Source organism: Phycodurus eques, chromosome 2 (assembly GCF_024500275.1).
Source record: "Phycodurus eques isolate BA_2022a chromosome 2, UOR_Pequ_1.1, whole genome shotgun sequence".
NCBI lineage: Eukaryota > Metazoa > Chordata > Actinopteri > Syngnathiformes > Syngnathidae > Phycodurus > Phycodurus eques.
The window spans coordinates 4,014,167-4,030,443 of record NC_084526.1 but is presented as its reverse complement, the minus strand read 5'-3'; the positions used below and the strand labels follow the sequence as shown (position 1 = coordinate 4,030,443).

General features: G+C 41.4%; 1 protein-coding gene and 1 long non-coding RNA gene across 3 annotated transcripts in view; both read left to right on the top strand.

The window, feature by feature from the left end:
* Window positions 1–548: 548 nt before the first annotated feature.
* On the top strand, window positions 549–1,460 carry LOC133414907 (uncharacterized). The gene is made up of 3 exons (XR_009770079.1): window positions 549–687; window positions 810–933; window positions 1,073–1,460. It is a non-coding gene; the product is annotated as an uncharacterized LOC133414907 (long non-coding RNA).
* Window positions 1,461–15,112: 13,652 nt separating this feature from the next.
* The window catches only part of adamtsl5 (ADAMTS like 5), a 97,788-nt gene continuing 96,623 nt past the window's right edge, over window positions 15,113–16,277 (top strand). The window contains exons 1-2 of one of the 2 annotated variants that reach the window (XM_061664357.1): window positions 15,113–15,238; window positions 15,407–15,562. In XM_061664357.1, coding sequence (XP_061520341.1) covers window positions 15,543–15,562 — 20 coding nt within the window. In that variant the 5' untranslated portion in view covers window positions 15,113–15,238; window positions 15,407–15,542. Of the gene's footprint in view, window positions 15,239–15,333; window positions 15,563–16,277 lie in introns of both variants that reach the window. The other variant, XM_061664347.1, reaches the window with a different exon arrangement.

Here is a 16,277-nt window from a genome sequence, read left to right as displayed (position 1 = left end):
GGCTTCAGGTCTCTCTGTAGATGTGTGTTTCCATGACCTTTAGAAAGAGGATGTCATCCATTGACAGTGCAGGTTTGTTGTCATGCTCTGTTTGGTTGACCACTCTCTGTCCCAGCATAATCTCTGGTGATGTGCCAGACCTTAGTGATGGGACGAACAACACTGGTGCACGAAATATAATTTAGAAGTGGAAATGTTATAAAAAGCATGAGAAAAGAGAAGTTCTTTAGCCTGGACTTAAAAACGTTCACACTTGAGGCTGACGTCACTTCTGTTGGCAACTTATTTCATTTGTGTGCAGCATACAGTCAAATGGTGCTTCACAACGTTTGCTCTGGACTCTGTGCACCACTATTTGACCCGAGTCTGTAGTACTGATGGAATGAACAACACTGGTGCGTCAGCACTGTGCCGAGCACACAAGGGTGAAACCCCATATTGGTGCGTGTATCGCTTTAAGAAAGAAATCATGTGACCGACACAGGAAGTGTGTCGTTTGGATGCGCCGTGCAAAATTGTGTTTATAAGGAAACAAACTGTGTCGACATGTTGCGGATTTGTTGGATGGAGTTTTGCTGTTGGATTTTGGATTTTTGCTGGCCCTCACCTCGTTCCACTGACTTCATGGATCGTTCCAAGAGGTTTTCCCAAGTCTGGAATAATTTTGATCTTTTGATGCCAAATAAGGTAAATATCTTTCTCCTTTGGGCATTGTTTACTGTTAGATTTTGAATTAAATATTGTTGTACTCTTTTCTGGTAAGAGGTTTGAATTGTTTTCAGATAAATTAACTTTTTATTTTATTGTAGGTGAGTTTTCTGCTCTGCTCCACAGAGCTATCTTATGTCAATAAGAGCACTTCATCAATGCTGAGGCATTATAGAGCTCGGCATGGCATCGAAGAATTGGCAGAGACTCGTGTGAGTACCCGAGGTATGTTGAAATTCTCATTAAAAAAAATATTTTCAAAAATAGTTTATTACACACAAAAGGCTTTGTGTGACTAATATTGTTTGTAAGAATTACAGTCCTTTAATAAGCTTTTAACAAAAGATTTCCTTTTGGCTTGCAGTTCCTAACAAGCAAGCAGTGGATGAGGCTGTGGTCAACATGATCATCAAAGACTGTTAGCCACTCACCATTGTTGAAAATGAGGGATTCAGGGAGTTCCTGATGCTTATCAACTCAGACTTAAATTTTTATGCTCACCATCTTCATCTGTACCCTGTGAAATAGTTTTTTCTAAGGCAGGGGAACTGGTGTCTAAGAGGAGAAAACGTCTTTGAGTCAAACACACTCAATAAAAATGCATAAATGAATAAATTTCTTTATTTCGTATGATTGAACACTTAAGTTAACAAAATTCCAGACATAAGTTAAACATTTTAACAATTTTATTATAGACAAATTTGCTATATTTTACATAACTCATTTGAGCATTTCCACAAACAAGGTTTTAAGCTAATTTTAAACTCTTCTGTGTAAATTGAGTAAATTAAATTATACAATGATGAGATCATAATTTAAGTAAAGGACTAGCGATTAAATATTATTTCACAGGCTGATGTTGGGTTTGCAGCATGTAAGCTTTTCCATCTTATTTTCATTTGTTTACCTGCAATGATTTTAGAACTACTGCAGGGGTCACTATTGAGTGACCAACACAGTGTCAAAACAGTGCCGACACAGTTAGTTGTGTCAATACACTCCTTGCGGTATCATCATCCCATCACTAGTCTGTAGATCTCAGAGCCCCACTGAGTACACCCTTCATCCATCCCTTTTCTTCTGCTTATCCGAGGTCGGGTCGCGGGGGCAGTAGCTTTAGCAGGGACGCCCAGACTTCCCTCTCCCGAGCCACTTCAGCTCTTCCGGGGGGATCCCGAGGTGTTCCGAGGCCAGCTGCGAGACATAGTGTCTCCAGCGTGTCCTGGGTCGTCCCCGGGGTCTCCTCCCGGTGAGACATGCCCGCTACACCTCACCAGGGAGGCATCCGGATCAGATGCCCCAGCTACCTCATCTGGCTCCTCTCAATGTGGAGGAGCAGCGGCTCTACTCTGAGCCCCTCCCGGATGACCGAGCTTCTCACGCTATCTCTAAGGGAGAGACCGGACACCCTGCGGAGGAAACTCATTTCGGCCGCTTGTATTTGGGATCTTGTTCTTTCGGTCACGACCCACAGCTCGTGACCATAGGTGAGGGTAGGAACTAGTGATGGCATGATGATACCTCAAGGAGTGTATAGACATACGACATAAACTGTGTCGGCACTGTATTGACACTGTGTTGGCCACTCAATAGTGACCCCTGCACTAGTTCTAAAATCACTGCAGGTAAACAAAATGAAAATAAGATGGAAAAGCTTACATGCTGACATTAGAGACATTTGCCAAAACACCTTACACAGACATCTTGATTCACTGGCCCATCATTCATGTACAAGACATCGCCCAAGAAAATACAGTCCAGTGTGAGCTCACTGATCCTGATAATGATTATGAAATCAGACTTCACGAACAGACTTTTGCTACTCACCTGGATGGTTCAGTACTTAACCCTGATCGATTTCAATGCTTTTCCACCTTCATATCCTTAGTGAGGAGAGTAGGTTTCCTCATTCACATGGCAAAATCCCACAAAGTGTCCAAGCACAGAAGTAAATGCACAGAATGGTATAGGTGTCACTTACTGTGCACTGCAGATGAGATGGTCCAAGCAAAGGACCCTAAAAGCACCCGTTACCCTAAAAGCAGCACAAAAGGCAGCATTTGCAAGCGAGATGTCAGCCTTGCGAGCTAACAAGCCAGTGCCAAGAGACAGCCCTTTGCCCCAAGTAATCTGTGTGGGTGGCAGACTAAGACATTCTGAACTCACATCTGTACACAAACACTGTAAGCCTTCCAAAGGACAGCCATGTTTCTCTGCTGCTCACTCAACATAACCATGAGCAAGTGAAACACCAGGGTCATCCTTTTACGATTTTGGATCATAGAAGGCAGGTCGCTGATCAACTCAGTCCTACACAAATGCGTAAATCTGTCGCAAGCTTCAAGGGAAGTTTCAAGAGCAGTGCACGGCTAACCTACCACCCGAACGTCTCAAAACGAGTCCTCCTTTTACGTACATTGGCTTTTAGGATTTTGGGCCTTGGCCTGTCGTAACCAGACGTACTAGAGGACGGCAGGCAGAAAGTAAGCGGTGGGCAGTAATGTTCATGTCTCTCAGTTCAAGAGCAGTCCACATCGAAGTGATTGACTCTATGGACACTAATAGCTGCATAAATGCCCTCAGATGTCTTTTCGCAATCAGGGTACTGCAAAACAGCTCCACTCAAACTGTGGTACTACTTTTACTGGAGCATGCAAGGAGCTTGGTATGGACAAAACAGTGCAACATATCTTCATATCATAGCTATGAACCTGGATATTCAATACACCTCATGCTTCCAGGGCTGGGGGGAGAAAAACAAAAAAAAAGCAGACTAAAGTTATTCGTAACTATCACCGTAAAAAGCGAAGTACTGTTACCCTAAAATTAGTTGGAACATACTTTTTGATTTTTTTTTTTTTTTTTTTAATTCCCTCTAGTTTTTGCATCCCGCCAGGGGGTGGGGTGGGGTGGGGTGAGGGTGTGTGATACATCCAATTCCCCCATTATTAGTGGAGGAGGGTGTGTGTGTGTGTGTGGGGGGGGGGGATTACTCGGTTAGTCAACCAAATATCTATAGGATGATTGATTCTAAAAGATTCGATAGTGACAATCCTACAATTCCCACATGGGAGGCTCTTGGGAATGCATGATTCGAATTCCCAGAAAAATCCTGGACTCAGTGTTGATACAGCAAAAAACTCGCATAACCCATGAGGTTCTTTGCACATTGTTGACTGCTATAATAAATGCACAATCACTCCTTCCTGTATCTGCTGATCCACAACAACCCTTCATTCTGTCACCGTCAATGCTGCTAAGACAAAATTCAGGGGTTCCCCCGCCACCCGGAGATTCCACGTATAAGGACCTTTATTTAAAACAGAGACAAGTGCAGCCCTTTGCGGACCGGTTTTGGAGTTGTTAGAGTCATGAGTACTTACCTTCCCTGCAACACAGACAGAAGTGGACTGTTTCACGCAGAAACCTTCAAGTTGGAGATCTGGGTCTGCTCAGAGACCAGCAGATTACCGTATTTTCACGACCACAGGGCGCACCGTATTATTGGGTGCAGGCGTGGTAAAACATACGCTAGTGTAGCACCTGTGCTGTTAGGCAGAGGGAGATAAGCTACTGGACTAGTTCTAGATTCTATAAATGGTAAGACGAGCAAAGAAAGTACCAGAGTCGAAGCAGATTGAACCTGAAGCCGGCAGTTTACTTATAACAACAAACAAGATAAAACAACAGTTAACATAATTTTGGGCACATTATTTGGCATATGCACCTTAAAAAACCTTTCCTGTTATATTACACCTTGTTGTTGACTTAAGGCGTGAGACAAAGGCTTTTAAGTTCAATCACTTTTTCCTATTTTATTTCTATTTTATTTTATTGACCGGTAATTTAGTCTAATTATATATATATATATATATATATATATATAAATAAATGTACATATATATAATGATAAACCTCTTATTTGCTTAATTGTCTCGTTCAAGCACAATTGTAGGTTTATGAAATTAACCAAAATCACACTGCGAAATCTGTCGTGACACTTCGAGTCGACCATACAAAATGTCCCTTTAAAGTTTACAACAATATCAAATTTCAATTCAAAGACAATAGGAATTACAAAGCATTCAAAGAACAATGCTTTCAAATGCTGTCATTTGTTTGACAAAAATCTCAAGAGTCCCCAAGCAATGTGTGTTGAGTTGCACTTTCAAAGTTCCATAAATCCAAATAGAGAAAAATTCCAATTCCTACCGCGACCTCGGTGTAGCAACAAGTTTATAGTGAAGATGGAATCACAAGTAGTCCTGATAGCGGTCCAAGATATCACCGAGATTCATGTCTGAATCTAAAGGGTTTCTCCAAGGGGGAAAGACCTGGCCAAAACTCGTCGAGTTAACGTTTTTAATCCTTCAAAGTTGACCCCCTTCCTCTGGTAAGGGTCAAGAATCAAAGCTCTTCGAGAAAACTCTTAATAGTTGAACATTGCAATATTGTGCGTACTTCCTCAATCTTGTCAGCTCAGGTGTAGCGGAGACGCTGGTGGTGGGAGGGCGCTTTTGAAAACTTTATCGACAACAACGGTGTACAATGTTACTTTTCAAAATAAAAATGCTCACCTCCAGAAATATTTAGAATGGATATTCACATATTTCTCCCAACGTAATTTTGAGCTTTTCTTTGTTGTTTGTTTTTTATTTAATTGACTTATTGATTCTTCATCTGTTCATATACTGCTCAGTTTGACATTTACGATACTGGGTTCCTCCCGCATCCCAAAAACATGCATGGTAGGTTAATTGAAGATTCTAAATTGCCCGCAGGTGTGAATACGAATGGTTGTTTGTGTATATGTGCCCTGCGATTGGCTGGCGACCAGTTCAGAGTATATGTATGTATACGTGTGTGTGTGTGTGTGTGTGTGTGTGTGTGTGTGTGTGTGTGTGTGTGTGTGTGTGTGTGTGTGTGTGTGTGTGTATATATATATATATATGCATATCCTGCAATTGGCTGGCAAACAGTTCAGGGTGTGTGTATATATATATATATATATATATATATGCATATCCTGCAATTGGCTGGCAACCAGTTCAGGGTGTAACCCACCTCCTGCCCGATGATCGCTGGGATAGGCTCCAGCACGCCCGCGACCCTTGTGAGGAGAAGTGGCTCAGAAAATGGATGGATGGATGGACATATATATGTACTATATATATTTGAGGTACTGTCGAATATCACCCTCTGTTGGATATTTGCGGTATTGATTAAATGCTAAAAAGCAGACTGATTATTTATTACCTTTGCTGTGCATAGAATAATGTACATTTATGCATGCAAATTATGTGAAGAGACTTACTATTTTGTGTTCTGTTATTTTTCAATTCTCACCATCATGCCCGCAACTCTAGTGAGGATGAGCGGTGAAAAAAATGGATGGATGGGTGTCTTTGAGAAATGTGAAAGTAAATGATCGAACTTACATCAACTTTGTCTTCATTGACTGCGGTTTTACTTGCTGTTTAGACAGTGTTATTCGAACACACTGCACAAGAACACTAGAATGTCTGAAAAGACATCAACAACAACAACCAATAGCAATAGATAACACAGATTCTTTAAAAACTAATTGGATTTGATTTTGTAATTCCAGACAAAAACATCATCACACATCCAGTAAGTAGAAGCACGCCTGTGGGTAATGGATATTACTCTTCACACCGGCAGTATTTTATCAGTGTGTGAAACCTGGTCCAACTGTCAAGACTATGCAGTCATACTGGCAGAATGCCAGCTCAGTTAAAAGCTGACAGGAGTGTGGGGGTTGAGTAAGTCCATCGTCTTGTTGGAACACTGAAGACCCTTCTTGGGTTCTGTTGCCTCCAATTACAGAGCAGCACACTGCCAAATTCACATAATGAAAAAGATACCACCCACGTGTACGAATGCGATGATCACTGTAAACATGCGTCCGACTGTTACTGTCTCTCAAACACAGAGTAAATGTAAAGTGTGTGTTGAACAATTATCAGGAAAGTATGTGGAATATCTTTCGACAAGCATGGACAGGAACACAGCTGAAACACGCCACTGTGTAACTGTCAAAATCATTTTTATAAGAATTCAAGATAACATGACTGAGATGGCTTACTGGAAGGGCTTCAAAATTTGCAACACATTTAATCAATTTAATATTTATTTGATCAATTTAAACTAGTCAAAACATATCTCTTTCAACGGGTATCCTTGGAATTGGTTTGGTTTTAACTACTTTTATCTTGTATTGATTCTTGTGAAGTCATTGATGGTGTAGTGGTACATTTGCAGGACTCCCACTCGGTGACTGTGTGAATGGTTGTACGTGTCTGTATGTGCCCTGCGACCAGTGTCCCTGAACAGGATAAGTGTTATTATTATTATTCAAGCGTATTTCAGGGCAGCACTGTGGTCTAGCGGTTAGCACGTCTGCCTTACACACAGAAGAAATCATGGTAATGTATGGCAGTACAGTATTTTTATTTCTGTTGATGATATTGTGCATACAGTAAATTGCTGGTTTAAAAATGAACGGACATACAGTAATGACTAATTTCTCAGAATTTTTTTTATCCCATCACAATATTGAAAAGAAGCTTATCCACATCCTGAAGTATCGACAATATTATTTTGAGAAACATTTAAAAATGTTTTGGTTTTTTTAACCTACCTTTAGTTAGGATTTTGAAAAAAATGTTTCAGTAAACAACCCTCCTATATTCTTAAAATTGAGTAAAAACCTTGTCTATAGCTATGGGGTAAAAACAGTAAAATTCAGACCTGCTGAGCTTTCTAATGTCGCTATAGATTTATGATACTGTATGTTGTCCACAGTTCAGTGTTTGGAAGTTGGATTACTTTGTTTTTCAGATTTAATGCACACTTCCAAAGAATTCAGCCTTCCACAATGTTAGTCTGTCTGACCAGACAGAATGAACCAGAACCATTTCAATGACTGTGAGGAGTCAAAACAACCAAACAAAGTTGTAAAAACCTAATGAACTACAGCCAAAGAAGGTCAATGTCCGTTTACAATGTGTAAACATACAACGGAATTTGGAGTTAAAAAAAAAAAAAAAAATAGCACTGGATGAGTTGTCGTGAACATTAATTGAGAATAATACAACTAATTACATATGAAGTTCTAGAGAGAGTCCCATTTTTTCTCTCTCCTTATGTGAGACAATGAGACAGAACTGGCATTCCTGCAGGTTTAAGTACTGGTAACACTCCTCCAACTCTCTCCTGTTATGTCTGCAAGGCTCTCGATGAGAGTTCAAGGTTATGGCATAAAAATGTTGCATGGTTCTGATAAGATGTCCCCATATTGCTGGAGTTCAAAGGGCTTGTGACATACTGAGGTGGAGCCGGTTCTCTAAGTTCACCAAGGAAGCACTCAGGTTAGCTCGCCATCACCAAGTCTTCCCATTGGTCCTTCCAACTAAGAAGCTTGGCATTGGATATACAGTAAATTGGGGGGGGGGGGGTTCTCTTATGGTTATGGTTCTCTTGTCTCTCTTGGATTGAACCTGGGTCCTCAGAACTGTGAGGCTGACGCTCTAACCAGTCGGCCACCGTGCCGTTGCTTTACATAGTAGAGTTTTAAGTTGCACTTACGGATGTGGTGCCAAACTGTATTGACTGACATTGGTTTTCTGAAGTGTTTCTGAGCCCATGTGGTGATATCCTTCACACATTGATGTCGGTTTTTGATGCAGTGCCGCCAGAGGGATTGAAGGTTTCGGGTATTCAATGTTGGTTTTCGGCCTTGCCGCTTACGTGCAGTGATTTCTCCAGATTCTCTGAACCTTTTGATGATATGATGGACGGTAGATGATGAAATCCATAATTTCCTTGCAATTGTACATTAAGGATCATTGTCCTTAAACTGTTCGATTGTTTTCTCAATTGTTTTATACCCAATCATGGCACCCACCTGTTCCCAATTACCCTGCAATTCAAACAGGCGTTTGATGAGCATTCCTCAACTTTGTTTGCCACCTGTCCCAGCTTTTTTGGAAAGTGTTGCAGCCATAAAATTCTAAGTTAATGATTATTTGCTAAAAACAATAAAGTTTAGTAGTTTGAACAATAAAGATCTTGTCTTTGTAGTGTATTCAATTAAATATAGATTGAACATAATTTGCAAATCATTGTATTCTGCCTATATTTATGTTTAACACAACGTCCCAACTTCATTGGAATTGGGGTTGTACAACAAAATACAAATTCTAGTTTTTTTATCCTCTACTTTGAAACTCATAAATAACCACAAATGAGTGAAACAAGAGAAAGAGGAGAAATGCCCCGCCTGTGTGGAGTTTGCATGTTCTCCCCGTGCCTGGGTGGGTTTTGTCCAGGCACTCAGGTTTCCTCCCACATCCCCAAAAACATGCGTGGTAGGTTGATTGAGGACCCTAAATTGCTCGTAGGTGTCACGTACGTGCTTAGGGCGAAGGCGAGGAACGCAAGGCAAGAACATGGTGGACCCAATTGCAGGGAAGCAGGGAGGCAAGGCAGGAGTGCGGGAGTCTCAAAATATTATTTAATCTTCAAAAAAGGAAAACAAGGATATTGGATAAAGCAAAACTGAACGAAGTCCCACAACAGATAACAACCAAACCAAAGTAACAAAGAAACACTTGAATATCTAAAACTGGAAACAAACTATGACCTGTGAGTAAGACGTGGAATAGATAGGGAAAATGACACCTGACAATGACATACCACAATGATAAAGACAACTGGCAACTATGACATGGCAAAGACATGTGACAACGACAATGAACCGACAAGAACTGAAAGAAATCAGGGAAGTGGCTGGAGAGAGCTGATTGTTCGACACAAAGTAGACGAGAACAGGTGGACACGACAACCTAATGAGCACACGACAAACATGGAACACAGGAAAACATGGAACAAAACTAAACAACCCAAACCAAAACAGACCATGACAGTAGGTGTGAATGTGAGTACGAATGGTTGTTTGTTTCTATGTGCCCTGCGATTGGCTGGCGACCGTTTTAGGGTGTACCCCGCTTCCCGCCCGAAGATAGCTGGGATGGGCTCCAGCAGCCCACGACCATAGTGAGGATAAGCGGTAAAGAAAATGGATGGATGGATATGTATTATGATAACTAATGCAGGTTAAAAAGCCAAGCTTTTCCCTATGCGCATATCTGATACAGTAAAACCTAAGTTTGTAAAGACCGCTGTCAAGCAGCTGCACCTTCTCCTCCCATATTAATGCTGGATTTAAAACCCATGTATTAGTCAGCTGCGACTCCGTTCGAGTAGTTTAATAGCCTTGAGCTTTCTGGTGCTTACTGCGTCACCACTTGTTATCCAAAATCTAGCTACACCGGTGGAGCTCACCTGTGTGCTATTCTTGTGTGGCTACCGTCTGCGCTGCCAGCGAGTAACTTGAGCATAATAATAATAATAACATTAAATTTGTACAACTCAAATGATTTATTTTTGTATTTGTTTGAGAGGGGAGGTAAAAATAAACAACTGATATAAATTTGAATGTGATTGACTTGGACTACGTTATTGAAGTTGCTGCCTTCTTGGCCAGGTCACCATTGCATGTCCTGTTTTAACTGACCTTTTACCTGGTTAAATAAAGTTTAACTAAAAGAAATAATAAATCTCGTTGCACAAGGATTCACTCCCTCTTATAACTGGCATGTAGCTGTGTTCAGAAGTAACATTCAAACTCATGTTCATTGGGAGTCCACAGACACCTGCCACTATTTAAATTTTTAAGTGGAAAAAAAAGAACACATGTATAGGGCCTTACGGAAACATTATTTGCTTTATCCACCAAAATGACTGAATGAAGAAGCTGTTTGCTGACCAGAGTTATTGATAACATGTGTGTGTTTAGCGTATATTGGTTTTGGATTAAAAACGTAATTACTTTTGGACAAAGAATACGCCGGAAGACATAAGACATAAAATGGGTTTAAAAATCATATATTAATGTAAAATACTCCCAACTTTGTACTCTCACTCACACTGTAGATCAAGCATATAGAATGATTGTCTAAACTTTAGTCTTGCCAAATCAACTAATTGTTCAATATAACATCATTTTGTAATGTTTTGCTTCAAATCAAGAGGAACAGTTCTCAAAGTCTCACAGTTGGACCTGTAAGACGGACACACTATTGATTCAGACATCGAGGCATACATTTAGAATATTCCTGAAGGTTTGTTTGTTCGGTGGATTGGAGCAACTGCGCCCGATGCAGAAGTTGAAAATGAAAGTCTGACTCTTGTGTAGATCGCGCACACAATTATTGATCAATGTAAGTACCGAGGGGCATGTAGATTTTTGTAACGGAGTAAAAGTACGGTTTCTTCTTCTTAACATAAATACTTAAATAAAGAAGTAAAATGTATGCTTCATTAAAACTACTCTAACAAGTCACAAATTATCCAAAATGTTACTTGAGTAAACGTAACGTAGTATAATGCGTTACTACCCACCTCTGCTCGTGAGCCTTCTGTTGTGTCCCAGGAAGCACTCCCATTTGGACCACTGCCACTCTGCTAGCTCTCCATATCTGGCGACACGCCGACTGACGAGAGCCGACTATGGATTGTGTGACTTTGTTACTCGGAAGCGGAGATGTTACGTTTCTAGAATTTTTCAAGCAGGACCCCACTACCTTTCCACCATACTTTTAAGCCTGTTCGATGGTTGTTATGAGTGACGCCATTATGCAATTGTCCGGCATTGATGCTTTCAATGCGCCATGGAAATTGGCCAACACTTCCACTCCCGCTGTAACGGGCCCGCTTAGGTACCGAATTATGGTACCGATTGATTTTACATTAATCGGTACTTGGTAGCACTGACCGAATTCGGTCTGCCCCAATCACGGCACTGAAACAGCCCTGGTCAAAAAGACCTCCTCCATGCAGCAGACTCAGGAATACTACCATTCCTCATACTCCTAGACCTCAGCGCAGCGTTCAACACCATTTCTTACCTGCTACTCCAGGACCACCTGGCTGGCATTGGGATGACTAGTCACTCTCCTGGGTTTCCTCGTACCTCACTGACCATCAACAATTTTCCCATCTAAGGAATCACAAGTCGTTGTGCTTGGATGTCACACGAGGTCTCCCCCAGGAGTCAGTCGTGGGCCCCCTTATCTTTACCAACTACCTCCTACCGCTGGGCCGAGTCCTCTGTCACCTTGGGATCCATTTTCACATTTACGCTGATGACACAAAGGTCTCCTCCAGACCAACCACTGCCACTTCCCTCACCACCTGCCTGGAAGACATAATGACCTGAATGAACAAAGATTTCCTTTAACTAAATGGCAATAAAACTAAGGCTCTACTCATCGGCTCAAAATCCACCCTCTCCATGTCACAACTCACCCCTGCTTCACCAATCATCCCCAGTTTCCCAGTACCCTTTTCCTCCCACATCAAGAATCTCGGTGTCACCCTGGACAGTGCCCTCTCCTTTGCACTTCATATTCAGAACATCACCCGGACTGCCTTCTTCCACCTCCGCAACATCTCCAGCCTCTACCCACCACTCTCCCAATCCAGCAATTAAATCCTTGTCCACTCATCTTTCATATCACGTACCGATTATTGCAACGCCCTCCTCTCCGGTCTCCCTTCCGAAATCAACAACACACTCAAAATCATCCAGAACTCAGCTACCTGGATCATCATCATCCGCACCACACCATCTGACCTCTTCACTCCTGTTCACATCCAACTTCAATGGCTCCCTGCACAATACTGCTTCCTTTACAAAAACCTCCTCCTCACCTACAAAGCTCTCCACAAGTCAGCCCCCACTATCTCTGCAACCTCCTAGAGGAATACGCTCCCTTTCGCACCCTCAGCTCAACCTATGCTGTTCTCCTCACCACCCCCACCTTTCAGCTGATCAGCACCCAGAATCTGGAACTGTCTCCCCCCTACACATAATACAGACAGACTCCCTCACAACATTAAAAACCCAAATCAAAACTCATCTGTTTAAACTCACATTCTCCCTTTAACCGGATACTTGCACTTGAGCAGTTTGTTTTGTTTCTGTCATTGTTTTTGTTGCTTTAATGTTTCTGTTGCCTTGTTCGCATCTTATTGAAACTTGACTTATTGATATTTTACTTGTATTTTAACCCACTCATGACCTTGGGTGACATGAAAGACACTTTAAAATAAAATGTATTATTATTGTTATTATGATCCATCCATCCATTTTCTGAGCCGTTTCTCCTCACCGGGGTCACGGGCGTGCTGGAGCCTATCCCAGCTATTATCGGGCAGGAGGCGGGGTACACCGTGAACTGGTTGCCAGCCAATTGCAGGGCACATACAAACAAACAACCATTCACACTCACATTCACACCACGGGCAATTTAGAGTTGTCAATTAACCTACCATGCATGTTTTTTGGGGGATGTGGGAGGAAACTGGAGTGCCTGGAGAAAACCCACGCAGGCACAGGGAGAACATGCAAACTCCACACAGGCGTGGCTGGGGATTGAACCCCGGTCCTCAGAACTGTGAGGCAGACGCTCTAACCGTGCCGCCCAACTTATTATTATCCATCCATCCATCCATTTTCTGAGCCACTTCTCCTCACTAGGGTCGTGGGCGTGCTGGAGTCTATCCCAGCTATCATCGGGCAGTGGCGGGGTACACCCTGATTGTGGCGGGGTACACCCTGATTGGCTGTTGGGGGGTTGCCAGCCAATCACAGGGCACATACAAACAAACAACCATTCGCACTCACAGTTACACCTACGGGCAATTTAGAGTCTCCAATTAATGCATGTTTTTGGGATGTGGGAGGAAACCGGAGTGCCCGGAGAAAACCCACGCAGGCACGGGGAGAACATGCAAACTCCACACAGGCGGAGCCGGGGCTCGAACCCCGCACCTCAGAACTGTGAGGCTAACGCTCTAACCAGTCGTCCACATTATTATTATTATTATAATTATTATTATAATTATAATTTATTATTATTATTATTATTAACATGGCGGCACGGTGGCCGACTGGTTAGAGCGTCATTCGGGCAAATAGCATTCTTTGGAAAGATGGCATAGTGTTAATGATTGCTTGCTAAACAGTGGAGATTTTTAGGAAAGAAAAAACACATGAAAAACGTATCGGCAACTTCTTGTACATAAAAAGACAAGCAAGATATTCGTCATCCATATCTCTATTTAAGAGAATTGTTTGATGTTGCTGGGTACAAGAATGATTCAGAGCGAATGTGTTGAGCCACCCTAAAAGCGAACAGCTTCTATAGCGTTACAAAATGTGCTGTCCGATCTGAAAAACACGTACTGTAAGTACAGGTAGGTAAGGTGTATTTTTTCCAGTTGTTTCATTAGCTAATTTAGCATTTTGTTGTTGTCATGTTTTGCTTTTATTTACAACGTTGGCAAAGCAAAGGGTAGCATGTTTTGCTACAGTAGCGTTAAAATCGAGCTAACGCTAGCTGGGTTGTGAACAACATGATGTGATTTGTTTTCTTCTTCTGAAGTTTTTTTCATTTGCCGAAACACATTTCTTGAAACCTCCACTCATTATACCTTAAACACAAATCTAAAAATTCAAGCTACATTCACAAAACCCCTGACTCTTCCTGCAAAACCAAACTATTGCTTCCAATCAGACCCCAAGTCAATCAAAATTAAAAACCCCACTGAACAGTCACTACACACAAAAAAACCCACAATGATCAGATCAAAAATCTGCAGAAATAATATTTGTTCACAATTGCAATGCACTTGGCAAAACAACCCAATAATTATTTTTAGCACTTAGCACAAATATAAAAAAAAGTACTAGTCATTTTTCCAGAGTATGCTAATTTGCCTCTTATTGTGCATTTCAAAGGACACTATGAACATCCTCATTTCAGTAAAATATGAATGATTTCAAGAAATGTGTCTAAGAAATTAAGGGAAAAAACGAATGAAATTGGGAAAATATTTTAGGGGGGTTTCGCATTATCAAAACAGGTATTGTACATAATCGACGAGTCAAATTTAATTTTGAATTTTTACTTTTGAACTTATCAGTCTGTACTTTTGTACAAATGTATTTTACTTCTACTTAAGTACAGCGTGTCAGTACCTTTGCTGCCTCTGATACATGTTATACTCGTAACATAAACACTGTAATACAGTGTACATGACTGCAGCTGAGAGAAAGGAGCGTGTCAGAAGAGAGCTGAGCTGTGATTGGAGGGGAGAGTCAGGAATGTTGCTCAGGTGGAGAGAGAGAGCGAGCGAGAGAGAGAGAGCGAGAGAGAGACAGAGACGCACACACGTATACACGAACGGAACTTGTTGCTGTCGGAGTGTGTGTGTGCTCTTTGCAGGCTTTTTTTTTTTTTTTTTTTGCGGGGCGCGTTGGACTAGCTTGGACTAATGAATGAAGAAAAGAAACATCGATAAGAACATTTAAAGTACATTGTCGTTCGGTCCACTTTGAGTTGAGAAGAAAGGCATTTACAAGGAAGCGAAAGTCACAAATGTAAGTGCCTACTTTCGCGTGCGAGCTTTAGTTATTTAAATATAATAATATATAATAATATCGTTTTTTTTTTGTTGTTTTTTTTTTGCAACAAGGCGGTTGACACCTTGAAGTGGCAAGTGTTGTTAAAAGTTTTTTTTGAACGCGTTCTGGATGACGCCGGCACAGAGAGAAAGCTGCCATGGAAAGCTGTGAAATACGACAGTGGACGCAGTCAGCTGGGATGCAAAGTGCATCTGAGCCGCGCCGTTTGACACCATTGAGAAGACAACCAGAGTGACTGCTTGCTCGAGTGTCCACCATCATGCCCTTCTCCTCTGCAAGGTAAGACACAATACATCCTGACTTCACAAAAGGGTTCTTGCGCCACCGTAATTGCACCAAGATGATCTACTAGCCATTCGTCCCTTTTTTCAGGAGTATGCTAATTTCCCTCTAATTGGGCATTTCAAAGGACACTATGAACATCCGCAAATTCAAATATTTACCTTGAGTTCTTTTTCTTACAAGCGGCTGCAAAGCGTCTGATGGACGGGAGGTGATAAATTCCTCGGACACTTGAAATTTATCCCCCCTGTTGAAACTAGGCTTTACGCAAACAGGATTTTTGGGGGCAATCAGCGAGTTTAAAAAAAAAAAAACGATCACCGATCCGATCACAAGATGGAGCAATGTGTCTATTTAAATGACTTGTTCATTTACTGTATATACTTGTGTACTGAATTGCTCCCAAAAAATATATTTACAAGAAATAATGTATCTTTGTTCATCTATTTATGCCAGTGAGGCGTAATGACAGACAGAACAAATGAATGGTCTTTTATTAGATCGCAGGAAGTACATACAGTAATTAATGTATCCACTTTTTGTGACATTTTTGTTTGTGGGTGTGCCGTGAGAGTTTACAAATGTAAAATATGTGCCTTAGCTCCATAAAGATTGGAAATCACCGCTCTAGACAGATCATGTATTCCAATCAGTCAGGTCAAACCAACATTACAACATGACAGAAATAATGGGTGCTAACTTACTGTAATTC